The 22733-nt window shown below is 40.4% G+C and overlaps 1 protein-coding gene across 2 annotated transcripts in view; it reads right to left on the bottom strand.

Moving 5' to 3' along the window:
• Positions 1-22733, bottom strand: part of opcml (opioid binding protein/cell adhesion molecule-like) — a 178188-nt gene that overhangs the window by 30265 nt on the left and 125190 nt on the right. For both annotated transcript variants that reach the window (XM_054754711.1, XM_054754712.1), the window contains one exon: positions 19905-20140. In XM_054754711.1, the coding sequence (XP_054610686.1) occupies positions 19905-20140 (236 nt within the window). The remainder of the gene's footprint in view (positions 1-19904; positions 20141-22733) is intronic.

The raw sequence follows: 22733 nt of genomic DNA, 5'->3' as shown, positions 1-22733 counted from the left end.
TAGCAAAGCTAATAAAGCCAGAATGGTCGAATCATCCGAAATGCGCACAGCCTTCCGTAAGAAACCATTTCCATGTGACCTGTATCTGATTTTTCCATGTCAGTCTGAACTGTATAATTCTGATTTTTTCAAATGCGACTCGTTCGTGTGTAGATATAAATCCGATATGTGTCCTGTGATGGGAAAATGTAGGATTTACAGATATCACTTCAGTCACGTGTTACTTGAATATGTATACTGTCTGGGGGCTCTGAGTGTTACATTTCAATACGGGTGTCTCTTCATGGAAATGAAATTACGGCAGGTCAGTTAAAGGATCCACCAGGATGCCATTGTTTAATCAGGCTATCTCTAAAGGCTGCTTCCCCAGTAGGTACCAGTAGGGGGTCATGAAGACATCTGTTGACACCAAAGTATTACCTTTTGGTACCATAGACAGAAAGGCATCGGGGAAGGGACTCTTTTCCCGTAACAATGTAATTCATTTGCACGCGCGCATGAATTATAAGGGGGTGCAATCAGGAAGTCTCCCTGTGATGTAACTTCTTCAGACGTACCGTGTAGATGGAGTGGCACCAAGAATGTGTCCTTTCTTTCACAATGTAATTCATTTGCGTTCTGTGGAGTATAAGAGTTTGAGTCAGGAGGCCACTCTTGGCCAGACATCTGCAGACAACTGCAGCCATGCACGCTGTGCATGCTGTGCGTTTCTGTATGATGTCTGACCACTTTTGCAAAAGAAACTGCGCTGTCTTTATTTCAGGCATTGTCTTTTCTTTTTAAGAAATATTTTTTTCCACAACAATCCGAACTACTGCAGTCTGAACGGTCAGGTCGCAAATATTCCACACGTATGTCATCGAAAGGCTTAGTTTACCGTTCACCGATTTAGACAAAAGGTCTTCTTGTCATCCGGAAATTATTCCTGCCACCCACACGCTCTTCGGAACAGACGTCGCAACAAGTTCTCCACAAACTGCCCTCTTTCTTCTTTTTGTCCTTCGCAGAATCATTTGGTTGCACAAAATCCTTGAAAATGCCGCAAACGCGTTAAGGAGAGCACAGTGCAGCAGTCTTTACTTCCATAAACACACGGAAATGTGTGTGACGTCGTGCTTTTGCACACGACCACTTGAAAAAATCTGATTTTAACAAAAAATCCGAATTGGGCATCAACATAGCCCATGTGATGCCGCATCGTAATTTTTCAAGCAATGAGGTATGAAGTTCTAAGCAGACTTAACGAAGTAGGCCAAGGCCTTTCTAGATGCAGAGGAGGTCATAGGCCTCAGTATCGTGCAACGGATTGTCAGCTGACCAAAAGGAAACAGAGAGAGCACAGAGAAAGGAACCACTAAATCTGATACCCAGGCAAAGGCTTAGAATGGACCTATGTGTCCACAGAGGTAAAAATTATCAAATTGTTTCTTTTTTACTTCAAAATACTAGACCTACCACAAAAGCAGACCATGTAGTGGCAAAACGGAGGGTGAATTTTGGGTGAATCCCAGGCACAGTCTGCACTGACAATGGGCCTCAACAATGAAAGTGTCAGAATTTATACAGTCTAATCTACAGGCCAATTACACACAGTATCTAGGAACATCAACAATGACGTGAGCCTGACCACCATTGGCTGCGTCCTAAGAAGGAACCATATGGCCAAGAAGTGTTTCTATCAAGTTCCATTTTAAAGGAACTCTGACGTAGGAAGCCAGATGCCAATAAGTGGAGGTAAGGAAACAGCTCTATATTCTGATGCCTTGTCATATCATGCAGAGTGAAGTTGAGTCCCATTTCATTGTATTTTGCCATTTTTTACTTGGAGAATAATGCAGCTTGAAGCTGAGGAGCCATATCATGTCTTCATTTATGTTGATAAAGCCAGCTTGAATCTCTGTAAGGTGAGGAAACGTGGAAGGAACCTCATTGGGTACAGAACCACTATCACAGTTCCAGGACTGCCAACATAACCATGTGTGCTGCCAGGCCCAATGATGTCCTACGTCATGTCCCCACTATTGGCACATGCAACACCGAACGCCCCATAACATTCCTGAATGCACTTCATGAGAGGCTGATGCCACCTGAAAAGAGTGGCTGTTGAGGTCTGGCATGGCATTGTTTGTCATTGTCTGGGACACTGTGGCGTTCCACCACTCTCGCCTTGTCACTGACTGCTTTGCAGTACACCCTAGTATGATTTGGCAGTTCCTCCCAGCATTTCCCCCATTTTTTAATCCCGTGGAGGAGTTCCTTCACCGCTGAATGCTGCATGCTGAATGCAATGACTGTTTCTGCCCAAGAAATAGGTGAAGAGGAATGTCAAGGTTGGATAAGGCATGCAACAAGATTTTTTCCTCTGTGAATTGCAAGAGAAGAAATTGAATGTGATGTGAATGAAACCATGTGGCCCCATCGTAAAGACAAAATCTACACTGGCCCTTCGTTATACTTAGTAGATTTTTATACTTACTGTAATAGATGTTATTTGTATTTTCCTCATTTCTGATAATCGAATACATTTTATATTGGTTTACATATATTTACAGTATTTCAGTTTTCGGCCACAGCTTGAAAAAAAATTAATTTGTGTCAAATTATTCCTGATTCTGGATCCAATTATTTGCAGGAAGGCAAATGTATCGCAATCTATGGAAAAGGACATCAAATGGAACTGGCATGAAAGCCACGCAGTAGGCTACCACGAGAAGCAAGGGTGCGGTGCATCTACAGCAAGTCACTTGAATTCATGGCAAAAGTGATATCTATTTGTTGCATGATAGAGAAGTAGAAAAACAATGTTCTGGAAGTAAGTGCCTGTGCACTTAACTCATTCAATCCCAGCCATTTTTCAAAAGGCAACCCCTTCAGTACCGGCCATTTTAGACTATTTTGACTGATCTTTCAAGGCACGCAGAATATCGTGCTCATATAAACATGGAACCTGCCAACAGAAAGATTAGACTCCGTCTTTCATCAGAAAAAAAAGGTTGTTTCTACCTTTTTCCGTTTTTTAGTAATCAGCAGTAGAACATAGGTACGTTTCAGGAAAATATCAGTTCCCGACTAAAAAAACGGAGAAAAGAAGCTTTTTGTCAAAAGACACATTTCAAGCATAACTTTCACTTTGACACAAATATTTTTGCTTTTGTGACACGTCAAATATCTAAACAACTATACCAACCTAAACATAAAAATAAAACATACATTTTTTTTTACATCAAAATAACAATTGATTTTATTTATTAATTTATTTACTATTCACAATTTCCACATTTGAAACCGAACTATGTGAGTTGGAACTGAATTTTGTGTGTGCATGTGTGTGCACGTGCATGTGTGTGTGTGTGTGCAAGTGCATGCGTTAAAATTTTGTGTGGTACACAAAATAACCACTGCTTTTATGCGAGGGCTTCCCCTTCCTCTCATTCTCCTTTTTCAGCTCTCATCAAATGCACTTCTGCCACCTAAGGGCCGCTTTCATGGCATTAAATGTGCTCTGAAGTCTCCATTGATGAGGAGTTATTATAGTTATAGATTTGTGTGCGTGCGCTTAATATAAACATTCAAAAACACCGTGTTAAAAGAGTGCACCAAACATTCTGCTGAGGGAAGAAATTAAATTGCTCACAACTTTACAAATGTTATGCAATATTGCTGCTGCTTTTTCATTTAAGCTTGAAAAAAAACAAGTTAAAATGTTGATTATGGCTTCAATAATTCTGACTCTTCTGACAGTGGATGCTGGTTTCAACAAAGTGATAGTTGATTGACCAACTTCCCGTCATCCTCTCAACGTCTCAAACACATCACAATCTGCGAGATGTTTAACCCGGAAGATTTTGCAGCATTTCCCAGCATGCTTTGCTGTACTTAAAATGATAAATTTTCTTCTCCCTCTTTGTGGTGTCATTTTTAGTCGTGCACACTGAAATTATTGTTATTTTTGGTCCGATTCTGTCCCCCTTAGTAAACACGGTTGTGCAATTCGTGCTGTACGTATTACTGTATGCTACGTATACACTACGTACACTGTAGCCTTTGTAATGCCAGTGGAGTGGTTGATACCAGATGAATCGGTTCATTTCGTAGAATGATGCAAACGCTTTGTTTGTTGAAGTCCGCAAAGCGGGCCAACTTCATGCTATTCTCCAAACAGTTCCACAGGATGAAATCACAGTGCGGGCCAGATTTTGACTGTGACACATATGCCAAAGTGGAGTACGCGGAGCCCCAGGGGTACGCCAATTGTCATTGGTGGTACATGAATAAAAATGAAAAACAATTAGCGCCTCACACTCACAACTACGAGCGCACCTGAACGCCTCATAGCACAGAGCGCACCGAGACATGGAGACATGGCATGAAGTTCTTCTTGATGATTATGTACACACGTAATAAGGAACCACAACATTGGCATTAGCATGGGACACCTCAGCTATTGATTAGCAACAGGTTGAGCCAGGAGTCTCCAACCAGTAGCTCCATTGAGCCTCCATTGAATGACAAATGACCACAAAATAGCATAAAGACAATAACCTCACAGTTTGAGTGGAGATCTGCTTTGTAAATAAAGTACAATTTAAATGTTGCCAGTCATATAAAAGGCAAATAGCTCACCTCTCCTTTCTTTTTGTGCTGCAAGCTGAGAGAAACCTGCATTAGAAATAAATGCGTCCTGAAATTCAAGAACACTTTTTTTTGGTTTGTTTATTGATGTTTTTGTACAAAATTGGAGTTGTGGATACCAGCATTTTGTTCATGTTTTGGCAAAATAAGCTTATTAAGTTTGTTTTGGTTGACATAAGCTATGAAAATAAATGTCGAAGAAAGGAGTAGCTCTCGGCTACTTGGAGAATCTCGGGCTACCTTCTCGCCCCTCCGGTTTTAAAAAGAAACAAACAGGAACTCTCGTACTCCTGGAGCACCCCCCACAGGACACTTCATCCAAGTCCACATAGCACATGTTGGCCAGTTGGGCAAACTCCCATGCACCCTCCAGTACCCTTGCAAGGGTGCAGAGCTGATCCAGTGTTTCACGACCGGAACTAAAACCCCATTGCACTTCCTGTAGTCAAGGCTCCACCGAAGGCTTTTACTCGTCTCTCCAGCACTCGGGAATAAACTTGCCAAGGGAGTTGGAACACACCTTCAGCTAACCCTTCTTGAAAAGGGGGACCACCACCCTGGTCTGCCAATCCAAAGGTACTGCTCCCGACTTCCACACAATGTTGTTGAAGAGGCAATCCCACAACATCCACAGCCTTAAGGAATTCAGGATAAAACAGAGCTTTGCCGCTGAGAGGTTATCTGATGACGTCAGCTACCTCAGTCACAGTGAGTTAAAAACCCGACAGAGGCCCATTCAGAAGATTCTATCGAAAAGAAACTGCCTGGACATGAGACACTGGGGCCCCACCCTGGAGCCAGGCTCGGGGGAGGGGCTCACAGGTGGGTGCCTGGTTATCGTTGGGGCCAGTAAATCCCCGGACCCCCTTATGACCCACCACCTGCCAAGGGAAAAATAAAGCCCCAGTGTTTGATGGCAGTCAAGGCTGTCCTGGGAAACCTCTATTGGTTGCTTCTTTTTTGTCTTGTTTACAAAAAATGTACAGACATGACTAATTTTAAGTGTGACCATGTTCAACACAGGACGTGAACTGATTATCACATTTTGCTGAGACAAGGCGAAGTGGTCGGATTAAATAAGTTTTGCTCTTTCCTACTCCCTTCCGGCCTTTCGGGCGTGGTGGAATGTGCAAAGTGGAATCATTATTTTCCACATTGTAAACGTGTCAAGCAATAAACTAACTAAATACGACTGTAACTATGGCTTTAAGCTCTGTCATGCTGAACATAAAATAAAAGGTAAATCTGACCTGCTTTTTGGGTGTTTCACGAATAAGCCGAGCAGGACTGTAAAGTGATTCATTACCTTTACTGCCAAACTTGCAAGGTAACGACATGCACTAAAAAGGCTTCAGATGATTTCCGGTTTACCACAAAAATGCACACATTGGAGGCTGTAAATAAAGGAGGGGTAACAAGCAGTGGTGTAAGGAGACGGCAGAAACCACTTTCCTTGTCACACACCGTGAGCAAAGATGAATGAGCAAGCGTCTGTGTGCCAAACAGGTGATGAGTCCTCTTGCATGTTTAATGCCGTGGCCGGGTGATTGAAATTACAGTTCTCCTGCCGCCAGGCTGCTGTTGAATGCGAAGATTAGAAATGTGCGAGTCATGAATGAGTCGCTCAAAACTCACAAGTTTATACGAAATGAAGCTTTAAAGCTTCAGTTTCTGGAGAAGAACCACCCCCTCTTCAGGCCGATTACACATCCAGTCGTCATGATGATTGATGCTGAGATTGAAAAGCCAATGAAATTGTGAAAACGCTGATATGTTGGCTGACTGGTGAGATTTTGACGTGAAGGCAAGAACACGACCAGTGCAGGGTGTACCCCGCCTTTCGCCAGAAGTCAGCTGGGATAGGCTCCAGCACACCCTCGACCCTAGCGAGGATAAGCAGCATAGAAGATGGATTTAATATAAATACATAAAAGCAAATCTTTACAAAACATTCCTTTGCAGTCTAGTACAACTCATCTTCCTCAATGGAATGCTAAGGGGCTAAGGTCACATCTCGTTAAATTGTGCTGCGCCATTCTTATATTCAAGGTACTCACAGCTTTTACAATGTTTACCTATCCATACAATGACAGCCTTTACTGCCGTAGAATAAAAATATCTTTTTTCACTGTGTTTTCAACATCAACGTCAAGATGTCTTCCTCAAGGGTATTTCAACAAGTGGTTACCTTTACACAACAATAACGTCGTAATGGTGAAAAAAAAGTTTCGGTATGTAAAAAAAACAAACAAAAAAAACAGTCCCTGTTGACACCATCTTGCAAAAATGATGGTAAAAGCTGTAGAGCACATAACAGTACATTACATAGCTTCAGCTGTAATGTTTTTGCAACATATGATCAGTTTGAGCACATGAAAAAACATTAAAAGATTGTGTGCGCGTGTGGGCACCTGACTGAAGGTCGATGACATGTCAGCATGATTGTTGACGCCCATATTGCCACGACACCCATGTGAATATGTGTACTCGTGGAAGACCTTGTTGGAGACGCTCCCACCTTATTGTACATTCTGTTTGTCGGTCAACCCCAAGAGCATCCTCTTCAGACTGTATTGCACTATTTTTGAAATATCCCAGAATAATCCTTTGTTTATCGCGGTTAATTCGTTAAGTGAATTTCCACAAAGTGGGAATCCTTTTTCACAAATAAAATATTTTTAGTTCCTTTCACATACGGTTTGTCACATACATGAACTAGCACCCAAATAGTCACCTTTTCACTCGTCTTACCCAATATAGCAGACATAATAAGTAAATAAGCCATTTAAGAGGACTCTTGCTTGTGTGTGTTGCTATAAATGTGTTCCCTAGGGGAGCAGAGTGAGTGGCAGACAGTTAAAAATAGCTGCTGTGCAGTTGTTGTGCGATAATTCAAACCTGCAATAAAAGCCTGTTGTTCCAGTCATCAAGTCTGGTGATTGTGTGTCCCACCAAACCTTACAGTAACATTACTGACACCTAGTGACTAGTGTAGAATGCTACAATGCTCAATGCGTCTTTTGAATGCCTCGTATTTGTATTTTGGTTCATTTACCCATTTTTATGCTTGAAAATGCTTAATTTAGGCAAAAAATTTTTATCTTTTATCTTAAATATGCATATGTTTTGACTAATAAAAGGACGCATTCATCCAGGAAACAGCATGACGTTAATTCATGTGTTTTGAAAAACTCTGATAGAGTGAAGCCATGAAATTTGAACCGCAAAGTGGCAAAGCGGACGGCTGTATACATAATCAGATTTCTCGGTATGGAAACTTCAGCTCGGTGCAGAGGCCTGTGTTTCTCGTGTCACCAGTCTACTTGCTGAACAGCTACAGTGCAGCGCATCCTTTGGCTAGTGGCAGTCATGGCTACCGATTGTGCCAAGGAGACCCTCTATGTTATTTGGGAACAGTGAAATACTTCCCAGAGAAATACTTAAACAGACAGTAAAAACGGACAAGTGGATAAGACAAAAGCAGTGTGCTGGCATGGTTCAGAAAAGATCATGAACGAGGCTTCAAGCGGGAGCTATTAATGCTGTAATTCACAACTTTTACATTCTGTAATTAAATAATAATTCAACTGGTAAAACTGCACTTTGCCAAAATGAAACTCTTTGAATTATGATATATCATTTTGGAAATGATTTTTGATCATTTTATTTATTGGAGAATTACCTGCCAGCAGTTTGCCGTTTTTATGTTCCATTTAAAAAAAACATTCAAGCTGTTTACACAAAAGCAAAAGCATTTGTTCCCTTCCTGTGATGAAATGAACTGAATAGTGACCTTAAAACCGACGAAAGTACTGAACCGTGATAGTGGCGTTCCGCCGGCATATTACAGTGGAACCCGCTTAAGCCGGTCCCACTTGTATCGACAAAACGCCAATGTCAAACAATCGCCGGTCCAACTTGTTCTTCCTAAAAAGTGCTGTCTTAAGTCGATGTCGACATACATGGTGGACCGCTTTTGTTGACATAAAATCTGAGACGCAAAGGGGTCATTTCTCTGGAAAATCGTTCCATATATGTCAACGAGTTGTAGTATTCTTAGCTTCCTCATTATCGCAGTTGACCTCTAAGGACCCAGTGGAACAGTGCCAGGTGCTTGTAGCGTCTCTTCATGGAGCAGCTTGACAGAGCGCTCACTGCCGCCATGGCAAAGAGGAGCCACTTCCCCCAAGGACCGTCCTGCAAGAACAGGGCCAGGTCCACGGTCAGGAGGATGAAGAGGAGCCAGAACCAGAGCCCTCCAGAAAGTAGAGGCGGTGTGTCTGGTGCCCACAACACTTGCTTTTCTTCCCTGGACTTTTTCATGATCCAAAAGAATGTAAATGGCTATTCTGTTGACTTTTAAAACAAAGCCTAAGCCTAATGGCCCAACCCTTCTTGCTACCTACGTTGACATTCTCTTCCGATTTTGGATCAACGTTTCCAATAAAAATGACTGTTGTAATTATTAGACTACATTCAGCTCCGGAACCCTCCCCTTCTCTCTTAAATTGCCAGTGTTCACTCGTGACAGCATCCATGTTTACGCCCTAAATATGCCTCAGCCCTTATTAAACACATTTAAAGTATAAAATATATAGGTAGTCACCACGAATGAATGATAATCCAAGATGATCAATGAGCACACGGAATCGCACCCATGGCGTAGCCTTTAGGCTGGTCGTCAGGAGCTACGGCAGGGGTGCCCATTATTTTGATCCCGAGATACCGGTCAATTGCAAAGGTATTTTGGGTCGATCGCGCAAACTTCACTTTGTAGATGTCATAAGACATCTGTCAACTGAGCTCCCGTCCTGATTCACTGTTGCTCCTCCACGGCAAAGATGAAGTGGTGAACAGACGTCTCAAGCTACACACGGAGATGCAACTTCCATCTTTGTTATTCTGATTACGGATAAACTAGCTGAGCGGTAAGATGCCTATACCTGTAACAAAACTTATCCGTTCACTTGTAGCAGCTAGTTACGGAGAAAAAAAGTGGTTTGATAGCTTTGCTTCGCGTCCTGAACTCCACTCTAGAAATGAGTGTTTTCTACACTTCCGTTTTGTAAACATGGAAAATGTGCCCATTAATGAAACCAATGGCCATATTAAATTCAATTGTGAATCCTTGAATGATATCAACTATTTTGATTACCTGTTCACTCTTTTGTAAGGTGGACATTTTGTAAGGTGGACATAAAGTGGGTTAGTTTTCCCACAGGCTGATAGAATGTACAAGCAGTGACACCTGCCTCAGTTGCCAAGCTTTTTCAGTTCAAAGCAATTGCTTTTTCATATGGGACCAACGGCATCTGATGTTCCAGGATCCAGTCCAGTGTAATGACAGCATCACTGAAGTGAAACCAAATGGTGTCGTATGATGGGATGTGCAAACGTTGCATCTTGCGAGCCACATGAGAAATGGTCCACACATATGCTGGCAGACATAGGTGGGTGTTTAATTCCTTGTACTTCAGACTTTCAGAAATGATTTACATACTACTAATAAATAGGCATGTTAAATATAATAAATAAATAGGCAATACCACTGGCATACGTGTTTTTTTAGATTTGATAGAGATTTTATAAGTGTGTTTTAAAGCCTTTTGTGCCCCACTCTAGCTACAATGCTATATTAACTCATTCAATACCAAAGACGTTTTTTACGTTTTTTAAAGCACTTTTAAGCCAGAAAAACGGCCACAAGGTGGCAGAAGTGCATTTGATAAGAGCTCGGCACGGATCTTTTGCATGTAAAAATCACTCCACACTCTGTACTGTTCCTTAGTATTAGCATATCTAACGTATTGTGTGGAGATATGGGGAAATAATTACAAAAGCAATCTTCACTCACTCACTGTACTGCAAAAAAGATCTGTGAGGATAATTCATAATGCCAAGTATAGAGAACATACAAACCCTTTATTTTTAAAATCACAGATATTAAAATTCGCAGATTTAGTACACTTTCAAACCGCTAGAATAATGTATAAAGTTAATAATAATTCGTTACCCAAAAACCTAATTAAGTATTTCTCAATCAGAGAGGAGAAATATGATCTTAGAGGAAAATTAAACCTAAAACATTTATATGCGAGAACAACGCTGAAAACCCACAGCATTTCCGTGTGTGGAATTAAATTATGGAACGGATTGAGTAAAGAACTCAAACAATGTGCAGAGATGAGCAAATTCAAAAAACAATACAAGCAGTTGATGTTTGCTAAATACAAGGCAGAAGAGTCCTGATTGTTCTGTCAGGTTTGTTATTTTATTTTATTTATTTATTTTTTTTATTTAATGAATTTTTAAAAAAAAAAAAATAATTTTATTTATTTATTTATTTTTTATAATTTTCTTTGTTGTGTTTTAAAAAAAAGGAAAAAAAAAAAGCTTTGTTCTTATTTATTTATTTATTTAGTATTGTCATCATTATTATCATTATTATGAATGTTCTTTCTTTTTTTGGGGGGAGGGCTATCTCACCGTTATCTATTATGTGTTATCCTGACTATCACTGAAAACATGACAGGGAATGCAGGAAGTGAACTACATGTACTGTACAAGATGTAGATTGGAAGGGGGGTAGGATTAAATAAGCTTTGCTTCTTCCTACTCCTTTTGGACATGTGAAACTGTCAAAGAATGATTCATGGGATGTATTCCATTGTAACCTTCATGTTCAAATAAACTAAACCAAACCAAACCAAACCAAAACACTTGACAGCAAGGAGGAAGTGGAAGGATGGAGGAGTGAAGCGTGCACAAGGTTACGCATTGTAGGGAAATTGTAACGCATGCACACGCAGAGTTTAGTTCCAAATATGAAATTGTAAATGGTTCATGGTGTTATATTTGTAAATAAATTGTTATTTTGATGTAAAACAATCCTTTTTTGGTATGTTGTGTATAGTTGTTGAGATATTTGAGCTGTCACAAAAGCAAAAAAATTAGGTCAAAGTGAAAGTTATGCTTGAAATGTATATTTCCGGTTGTATAAATGTATAAAGATGGTTTTCTCTCTTTTTTTTAGTCGGGAACTGATATTTTCCCGAAACTTACTATGTTCTACTGCTGATTACTAAAGAACGGAAAGAGGTAGAAACAAACTTCATTTTTCTGATGAAAGACGGGAGTCTAATCTTTCTTTTGAGTCTAATCTTTCAATATACTGTGTGCCTTGAAAGATTAGTCAAAATCCTCTAAAATGGCCGGTACTGAAGGGGTCTTTTGAAAAATGGCTTTGATTGAATGAGTTAATAATCACTAATCATAGTCACTACACCCGTCCTATAAATCTATGTGACACAATGAATGCTGAATTTGAGGAAAATCCAAAACACAAGTGCCTAAACGGACAAATGTCGACAACAAGCATGTGCCATTAAGAAGTCCATAAAATCATCAGATTTACACGACAAACTTTGCCTCCTATAATTGCAGCGTTATTCCTCTACTGCTAAAACTCACTGAAGACAACAAAACTGCAAAAATGAACGTTTAAGACCAGGGCATTAAACTAAAATTAAAATACATCCCATGACAGAACATTTCATGTGGAGCAAGACATGGTCAAAATGTTGAGGCCGACTTTCCTCAGACCTGAAGATCAATCAGTTGCATCTGGAGAGTCTAGCATCGGCCCATGTGAAGAGCAGTGTGACTTCCTTCGAGAATCCACTGACATCTGCGTTCCGAATGAACACGGTGAGCTGCTGTCCAAAGCCGAAGCTATCAAAACGTTTTCAATCAGCTCCTGAACAAAGTCAACAAAAGATGACACATCCCTCCGTCCCTGAACCTGTTCTGCACTGCTGGGAAGGAAGCACAGTCTCCAGGTCTCCTTGAACACTTCAGGTTTCTTCTGAAAGGAGCAGCCACCCGTCATAAGTTCACAAATTGAATTGTCCTTGCCCTGCAGCTTCAAATTCAGATTACCCGGGTGTGAGGTGATATTAACCAAAAAGGCCACATTATCCATCTTTTTCTTTTAAAAAGACTGACTTTTAAAAAGATGCTCCCTTCCAATGGAGCGAAAGTTCTCCAACACGCTGCCTCTCAGATCATCAGGGTTTGCGTTAACTACTATGAGGAATTCACAGAGCATGTGATGCTGATCGGAAGAGGAAACCCTCAGAAAATTGATCATTTTTATAATTATGTTCATCACATCGGCTTGCTTATCTGACAGGGTATTTTACCGCAGCGCCTCCTCTCTTCCTATCAAGGCAGGGGCTCCATCTGTGGTTATTGAGACCACTTGTTTTGACACGCCAGTGGACTCATCTACAGCTAAGCCTACACATGGCGCCTGATGAATGGCTTCATTCAGCACATGCTGCGTTAGCATTTCACTTTTCTTTGTGGCTGATGGTACTGACATAGGTATTTGCTTTATTTTGTCACAAAGCTCTTCTTTCTGTATCCTCGCAACTGCCTTCATGCACTCCTTGATAACGCCTCCATCAGTAAAAGGCTTTTTGCGTTGACCCGAAATCTGAGCAACTCTAAGGGAACATTCATCCGCATTCTGTTGGGAAGCGAATGAATGGCTCAGGATTCAGGTGGATTGTTCATATTGGCCACTTAGACTGCTTAGGTTCTGTGACCTCAGTCCAGACTTGAGTGGGAATGCTTGGTCAAAATCTTTGTGCTTTGTCTCATAATGGCTTTTCACATGAAATGCATCGATTTGATTGACTGAGCAGTATCACATGGGATGGCTTAATTCGCATACAATTGGTCAGTAAGCCAAAGTCTAAAAAGCTGTGCCTGTAAAAATAAAAGTGTCAATTTAAAATACTAGAATAATTTACTGTAGGTCCAGATCCGTATAGGACAGCGTCTAGGACCGGACTCGGACCGGCATTGAGTGACCCATGGTTCATGATAGTGAATTTTGTCTTACCTTTGCTGTTTTCTGATCATAACTATGTTTCGTATGAATTCAGCTCTGGTTCTTATGCTAATCCATTGTTTGGGGTTACAGTCACACCTCATTAATTGCACTTAATTAGTTCCAGACCCGACCGTGATAAGTGAATTTCCGTGAAGTAGGTTTTATTATTCATTAATTGAATATTTTCATAGTTAGAGCATAGAAAACCTGTTTACGACCTTCTAAATACGATTTTTGACATTATTAGAGCACACTAGACATGAAATAACACCCCTATAGTCACCTTTACACTCATATTACCCAATATAGTAGACATTAAAGACAGAAAATAAGCTATTTAAGACATAAATATGACATAATATAGACTCACACGTTAGCATTAGAAGTCGCATTGTTTGTCTCATCAGTGTAACATTACTGACACCTAGTGACCAGTGTAGAATACTAAATATCAACAACTATCGAAAAAAAAATCGATAGAGTGAAGCTGCAAAGCAGAAAATGGCGAGGGACGACTGTACATTGAACTTTCCCTATGAGAGACCCATAAAGTGGACATGCCTCGTGTGTAACTTCCTCTGATGACATCTTTCAGGCAAATTTCCGATTAACCTTTTAGCCCTAATCTCGGTTCTATTAGCTGTACGTTTTTGAATGACCTGTCACTCATTCAGATCAGATATTACGCAACTGGGACACATCCAGGCATACACGCACAGTGAAAAATATCACTACTGAACATGCATAATATTAAAGTGTGTTATTTAGTGCCAAACACTACTCACACATGTCCAGATATGTTATGGCTTTTAACTGTTGCCACCGTGTTGGAGCACTAATCCGCGGCAGCGAGTGAAAATTTTGAGTCACTGTGCGGTGCGTGTGTTAATTGCATTAAAATGAGTAATCCAATTAATCATGCAGATTAATTTATCTGGATTAATGCATTCATTTTGTCAGCCCCAGTTGTTGTGTACTGTATTTATTTTTGTTGCTTCAACCTCTGATTTGACACATCTTTTTTTGTTTCCCCTGTCACAACATAACATAACATAACATCCCTTTTGCCATATTTCTAAGATCACTGCTGTGACTACCAACTAAAATGTACTTTAGAAGTCCCCGTGTCACCCAAGCATGTCAGTTGGTTAAAAGTGGGCACGTAGGGGGCACGGGTGCTGTAAGAGGCGGCGCACATTTCCAAGTAGCTTTATAAAAAGGGAACAGTTTTGTAATTCTAAATATTTTTTGACTTCTGTGAATATGCACACTTTTAATAACACACCTGAGGCACCTGGGGCCTTACTTATAAAGCTTGCGTACGCACCAAATGGGGCCGAAAAGTCGTGTATGCCGTCTTCCATGCAAAGTATACCACCTATAAAAACACAACCTGGCGTGACAACGTGGCAAAAAGGCGACGCACATTTTAAGCGGTGACGTGAAATAATGTGTTAGAAATAAACATGCAGTGGAAGCCAATAAAGATTTATCCATCATTGCATGAAAATATTACGCCGTTATTGAGTTAAAACATTTGTGGAAAGTGTTGTTATTTGACATGACACTCTTGGATATCATTTGTCATTTATGGTACACATCATTACACACGAGTGTATACTATCCGGACTAAAAAAATACCTGAAAAACACAACGCATCGCTTGAATACTTCATCATTTTATTTTGTAATCACGGTGATATCATGTGTTCAATTAATATTTATTAGAATAAACATTGGTTTGTCAATTAGGTTTACAAGCACAGAGCTAATGTATCCTTCGTGCTCCGTTTCTCGCTTTTTTATGACAGTCTGAGGGGGTACAGCCCACCTTTGTGAATGCCTTCTCCTCCGAGCTCAGATCAACATTTGCAATACAGGTGACTGTTGTAACATATTGATTAGTTCCAATAACACTCCCCATATGCATTTAATTACCTTAGCATTGGCTTCAAAGACAAGCCCATGTGTTCGGAGACATTTCCAGCAATGAAAGACTTCAACTTGAGGCGTTGCTACAAATTTACGTAGTACCGTGCCGTAATTATTGATTTCAGGTAATGCTTTGCTGAATATCTGCTGCTAAATAAGGGTCTCGGCAGGTTTTAACAAGTCCAATTTATGACTCTTCTAAGACCATTATGAATCAAATTTAAGACCCATGTTACATCCATACTGGTGCAAAAATACAGAAGACATGAAGGAAAATTACTTGCAAAGAGTATGAATTTACACCAGACGCCTCTCTATACATTGAACTTGCATTACCCGTCTTCTCCAATGCATTTGGAGAAGACGGTGGGCTTTGTTAAGTTTTCTCCACTGCTATGCCACACACTAGCTGGCACACTAGCTGGTTGTGCTTCATACATTCTGACCTGGCTGCACAGGTACTTTGGTTCCGTTTTTTTTAGTTACGTTACCTCCCAAATTGAACATTTCAAAGTGAGACGAAAATGTATGCATTTGTTTTTATATAAAAGTAACGTGAATACTTTTTAATAATTATTTTAACAGAATTTTAGACAGGTCTTAGATTCAAATGATTGGATTTTAAACGATTTTTACGACCGTGCGGATACCCAGTAAATACCCGAGTACTGCATGGATTATGTTTCATTTCCATGAGTGTCATTTTCGTTGCAAATGCTCCTGTTCCAAAGAAAGGACAATTTAGTTTCCATGACATCATGAGTTTCATGGCATGTCAGAAGTTTCGAGGAGGCATAAAAAACAAGTCGGCATGATTACTGATTTCAGTGTATTTTTGTTACTGTTTAAAAAAAAAAGGTTCACATTTTGAAACCACGGGTATTGCATTTGTAATAGCGGCTCTTGTCAGTGACCTGCCAGTTGACCTGTTTTGTGCTGTTCTGAAAAGAGAAAAACTGTTCAAAAATGAGCTTGAGTCTTATGAAACAGTAGTTTAAGTCATTAAATGAGTTCTCAGTATTTTTTTGTTGTACGTATTGGGTCAGGGTCAGTGACCCAATACGTTTTACTTCTGTGTTATTTGGGTTTCTCTTTGTAAATGTATTTTTCTTTCTGTGTGTTTGTGTGTCTCAATGTGTGGTGCCTTTTGTGTTGAACATGCTGTATAATTAAGCTAATGTCGTACTGTACATGTCTCATGAAAAGGACACATCAGGTCGGTGTGGCAAGTTTGTATTTTGTTTCTCCAATGTGTGTTTTATTGCAAGACATGCAGGGTGTTTCGTATACGACATTACATTTTTGTTCCGGCTCTATTTTATCCTTTGGATGTACAAGTAGTTGTCTGGGTTTTTGATGTGGTTTTATTGGTGTGTTTATATTGTGTTTACCCATCGCTGCCTGCACTTTGTCTGTGATGCCCTTGATGTATGGTAGTGTAACCATGGCTGCGTTCTTTTCATCTGCTTTGGTTTCATTTGGCTTCTTGTGTTTTTCGTCTTGTTTATCTTTCCGTATTGCCCATTTTGGGTATTGCCACTGTTTTGAATATATCTGTCCTCCTCTTGTTGGTGCTTGTTCGATGCTTGTTCTGTCAAAGAGCGTTCTGAGAGTTTGTGCGCTATGGGAAACTGTCAAGTACAAAAAAAACAGTTAATTAAAATGCAATCTATTTCACGTCTGCTGCATTTTGTCGACTGCAATAATCCAACCCAATCTACACAAAATAATCTAAATCCAGAATAGGGCTGGTTTAATTTTGTATTGGCACCACCATCACTGGTGAGAAAACAACTCAAATCAAAAAAAGAAGAAAACAAGATGAAAGTAAAGATGATGAACACAAACACATTGTATTGTGGGTATGACTGTGAATATTTCATACTGCATGCATGATGAATCCAAATGCGGACCCACGAGGAGTCGCTGCGTCTCGTATGTGTCTGGTTGAAGGCCCTTCATATTTAATAAGAACTTTCCATTTCTTGCAGATGAAGTGAAAGTGAATTAAACACTTTAAGAGCCGCATGTGAGTCTTCTAACCTTTGTGCATGAATTCCGATTCTTTGTCTCGGTGACTGCAGTGCACAGAATGCATTTGGAGCCACCAACGAAACAAAATATTAATTCAACTTAAAGTGCAGCTCAAGCCTACGACATATGTGCAGCCACTGTGGAAGCAGATGCCCTATTCCGCAGGGTATCAACTGACAAGGTCACTGGGTTGATTGATGTTCCTCCACAGTACTTCACTCTGTGTACAGGTTCAACAACAATCTCCATTTCTCTGTTGCTCGAGAGGAGAGAGCCTGTTGTTGGGAAAAATAGCTCCTGTGAAATCCCCCGAGGGATTCATGTCATCACTGTGACTCTGCGCACTTGATTCATTAATTTGCAACTTGAGTGTTTCTGTGTAGTCTTTGACACATCACACTCATATTAAAGTCATTACGTTACTACGGAACGTGGCAAATAGGGCACCGGCGTGTACTGTGGTATTAAAGCACTGATCGTGTGTTGGCCACTAAGGCCATGGCCACACAAATAGGGATATTTTAAAAATGCATATTTTTCAACCCATTTTGGCCTTTGGTCTTTTTGTCCTTGAAATCTGAGCTTTTGGCGTGAAGATTTATTAAAACTCTGACCTCAGCATTTGTGTCTCATTGGGTAAAATTGAGCTCGTTGGTTTGTGTGGTAAGAAACAGACCCTGAAGTTATCGACTTACAAATGTTGGTTTCATTTCCAGACCTGCCAACCTTGCAGAAATGTTACGAGTAACAACAATACGGATCACAGGCATTTGGCTTGTATGTCAATGTCCAAGATTGCTAATGCACGGCTGTTCTTATTTCAGTTCTAAGCTCGCTGTATCCAGACAGCTGTGTTACTCAAGGTCAGGAAGAAGGGCAGCTACAAACCATGGGAAAGTACTGTATAATTGGAGCGCTGCTTCCTTGTCTGTGCAAGACTATGCTCGTCTATTGTTTGATTAAAGCCCCGGACTGATGCGTCTTTGCATCAATTAGGACTTATTAAGATATCATTATGAACTGAAGAACTGGAGATATCTGGAGAAATTGTGTGTGGAAACGGGAGGAAAAGCTCAAGCTGAACTGAGATGCTGTACGCAAAATGTGAAATGATGGTGAAAACACTATGGGCATGTGTCAAATTGTTAACCTAAATGTCTTCATGCTGGAACGATTTAAATGAGTTAAGAAATGTGGAAGATGCCGTTCATTTCAATCGGACATTGGAAAATGTGGAATTGTAAATTGCGCAAAATAAATAAATGTTGTAAAATGTTGAAAATGTATTAGTCCAAATGCCCTGAATGAGTTGAATGTCTTTATGGTGAAATGATTAGAAATGGTTGACTTTGAGAATCTTACACATCCTCTTACAAATCCTCCAAAGTGATATAAACAGACTTACCCAATGACCCAAATGAACAGTTATCAACAGTACACAAGCCTGACTAACTCATCTAACCAACCAACGCGATGATAACAGTTTGCTGTTTCCAGTTTTTCAAGCTTGAATCACATACAGTCCTCCCTCGTTTATCGCAATTAATTGGTTCTAGACCCGACGGCGATGAATACATTTCCGCACAGTAGAATTCAATATTAATAAATGGAATCCCAAAGGGGAGAAGCGGTATAGAAAATGGATGGATGGATGGATGGATGGATGGAATATTTCCGTAGTTAGAGCTCAGAATACCTGTTTATGACTTTCTAAATACAGTTTTAACATTGTTAAAGCCCCATAGATATGAAATAACATCCCAATGGTCACATTTAATAGGAAGTAATAGGAAAAAAAAAACATCTTAGGCATAAATAAGCTAGACTCACATGTTTTGACAGCGCACTTCCTGGTGGCTACTGTCTCGTCTATGTAACGTGACTGACACCTACAGACTAGTGTAGAATACTACTCCATTGCCGTTGTTTACTGATGATTAGAGACTCGAGATGCATTTCAATCATTTTGAACACAAGCAGTGAGCAATAATAGCACAAGAGCTGCTGTCAGCCACTCTCTACATTGCAAACCTGCTGCTAGCACTCAGCTAACAGTCAACTCTAGCTAGCTGACGTCACACACGTCGCTTCCCAGGCCCCGCTTCTTAAAGGCACAAACAACAAGTACAAATACTGTATTATGCTTCATATCACATCTTTTGAATGGTCTATATTTGTATTTCTGCTCATTTAGCCATTTTTATGCTTGAAAATGCTTAATTTAGGCCATGAATAAGTACAGTTTGCTTAAATATGCATATTTTTCTTCACTAAAAATAGACCCCATTCAACCACAAAGCATGAATACATTTTGGAAAAACCACAATAGAGTGAGGGCGCAATGTTGGAATCGCGACGTAGCGAGGGATGACTGTACTGGTAAAATAGAAAAAAGATGTTTCTTTTACCTTGAACAATGAGATGCACTTTTATGGATTTTGGTTTCTTATTGGTAAGGATGGAGCAGACGTAGGGTCCCTCATCGTGCACATCGACATTTTGGATCTTGATGCTGTATTCTGTAACTGCTGTATTTTCCATCAGTATTACACGAGGGTCCAGAGACCATTTCTCATTTCCTGCAAAAAGAATGGTGGTGCGATTGAGCCATGCCACTCTTGACACTTTACTGTCCACACTGCATCTGCAAAAAGACAAAAAACAAAGAGGAAAATATGAAAACACATGTTGGTCTCTTGTAGAACAAAGGGAAAAAATGTGACATTAATGTATTTGAAGTGATTCCTCCGGATACACACAGTTTAACATCAGTTGGATGTCACATGATCCAATCAAGTTAAGTCTTGAGCAGAGAGACATAAGATGTATTAGTGCAGTCATTAGAAAGCATGAAACAACCAGTGACCAAGAGACTGAAACGCCATGTCATAAACTATCCTGCAAAAACACATCCAAAGGAGTGGAGGAGTGTTCTAAAAAAGAAGAAAGAAAAGAAAAGTGTTTTACTAACTGCTGCACACAAAACATTAGCTAAAAGGACAGGCTTTTGCACGGATGCAAAACACCCCACCGAAGAGAGCGACGTCACCCGAAGCTACGTGGATTGTTGTCGGGTCCAGCGGGCGACAAAGACTGCACAGAGAGAGGAACCAAAAACGGAAATGCAAGGCAGGTGTGCTAGGTTAGCTAAGGAAACAACCACACAAACCCCCACTGCCGTCATTCTTCCTCACAAATGTTATTTTTCTGTTCATGACCTTCAGCATAATGGGCATATTTCACACATAGTGGCAAATGGTGATTAATCGTGATTAATTCATTTGAAAACTGTGATTCATTTGATTAAAAGGTGTAATCATTTGACAGCCTAAATAACTAGCATGAGATTACCTGCGTTATAACTCCAGTACATCGGCCCATCTTCTTTGGTGTTTGTCTCCCTTCCTCTTCTTTTGGAGTTGATGTCGGCGGGCAAACTAGCTCATTTGTGATGTATTACTGTCAACTACCGGGCTAAAGTGTGGCGCAGAAGCTTGTGAGCAACAAAAAATACAAAAAATAATCAAATAAAATCCGCAAATGAATATGCTGGCAGTATCTCGCATTTTAGCCCTGCTTGACCACATATTAAGCAAGACTCCCCTCCCCCACCTTGGAAAATCCGACCACCTCTCACGGCTTCTCATTCGAATCTACACTACTCTCAGAAAACAAACAAATCCAGCCGCTCATCTCATCAACGTCTGGCCTGAAGATGCTCCCCTTGCTGCAGGGCTGCTTTGCCTGCACAGAATGCTGCATCTTTGAACATCAGGACCTGGAGGCACACAAAGAGTCAGTTCCTGTCTACATTAAATGTTGTGTGGAAAACCTCACTGTGTCTAAAGAGAAAACCCTGGATGACCAGTGAAGTTCAGGCTCTGATCAGAGCTCGGAGTTCCGCTTTCAGGATGAGAGACATCTCCCTGTACAGCATTGCCAGAGCCAACCTGAGAAGGAGCATCATACAGGCCAAGGTAGCACACCGGAGAACACAAACATAACATTCCTAAACTCCCTGTGTTCTCTCTCCGGGAACATGATGTAAGGGATAAACCTGAGGGCTGTGAACCCCAGGAAGGCCAATCCTGACGGCATCCCTGGAGCGGTGGTTAAAGCATGTGCGGACCAGCTGGAAGTTGTTCAACCTCTCCCTGGCACTTACCACCATCCCGACATGTCTAAAGGCCTCCGCCATCATCCCCATTCCTAAAAAAAACGGCCATAGACTGCCTTACTGACTGCAGACCCACAGTGTTTTCAAGGACTGGTCTCCCGCCGCATCAGAGACGACATACGTTATTTAGGTTGCACAGTTAGTGAGGCAGGCATTCTGAGTCATTGCATATAAAGACCACCTCAAGCAAGCTGAAGTTTGTCTCTGACTACTTTATGTACCCCTCAGGCTTTGCCAATGTAGGGCAAATGAGATGTGTTTTCTACCAATAAACAGCCTAATTATGGAAATAAGCACAAAATGGTGGGTTTCTCTCCAAAAAAAAAAAGAATGTGATCAAAATTTGTGAAAATGCAAATGCTGAATCGTGAATATGCAGTGAGCCACAGCTCTCTTAACTCCAGTAGCAAAAGTAGCGGTGAAGCAAAAGCATAATGAGCAACACAAGAATTAATTATAAGAATGAAATGAAAAAAAAAAAAAAACGTTTAGACTCAACATGACCACTCAGGTTTAAAACTAGACCACTGTAACATCTCTGTTACATCCCTGTGTTGATTTATTCCTTGAACACAGAGTGATCCTATTTTTTTGTTATTGATACATTATCTTTTAACTTTCTCGCAGGAGGCAACAATATTTATGTGTATATCATCCAGCCACAACAATAAAGCACTGACAGGTTTAGTAGACTATAAAGTATAATACAGCCATGTGATAAATTCTCACTTCACAAGAACTATAATGTTCAGTATTATAGAATGTGTTTGGGGCAAAACATGGTCGCATTGAAGACATGTCGTATTTTGCAGTGCTGTTGAACCATAACTTATACTGACAGGTATTGGAGCCCAGATTTCTTTCTGTAGACTTTGGCACCAACACAGTCCGCAGCCATCGTCTCCCATGTTTACAACTTCTTGCTTTTTGATTAACTCTCTCTGAGCTTCAAATAAATGTTCCCTCCTTTAATGCCAGTGATGCATATTAATGCACACCCTCTTGCAACTCGTCTGTGTACAGAACTGGCCAATCACATTCAACCTTAAATACTGTGGCA

This window comes from Dunckerocampus dactyliophorus, chromosome 16 (genome assembly GCF_027744805.1).
Source record: "Dunckerocampus dactyliophorus isolate RoL2022-P2 chromosome 16, RoL_Ddac_1.1, whole genome shotgun sequence".
Classification (NCBI taxonomy): domain Eukaryota; kingdom Metazoa; phylum Chordata; class Actinopteri; order Syngnathiformes; family Syngnathidae; genus Dunckerocampus; species Dunckerocampus dactyliophorus.
Note: the sequence above shows the minus strand (reverse complement) of the source record. Positions and strands in the feature narration are given on the sequence as shown.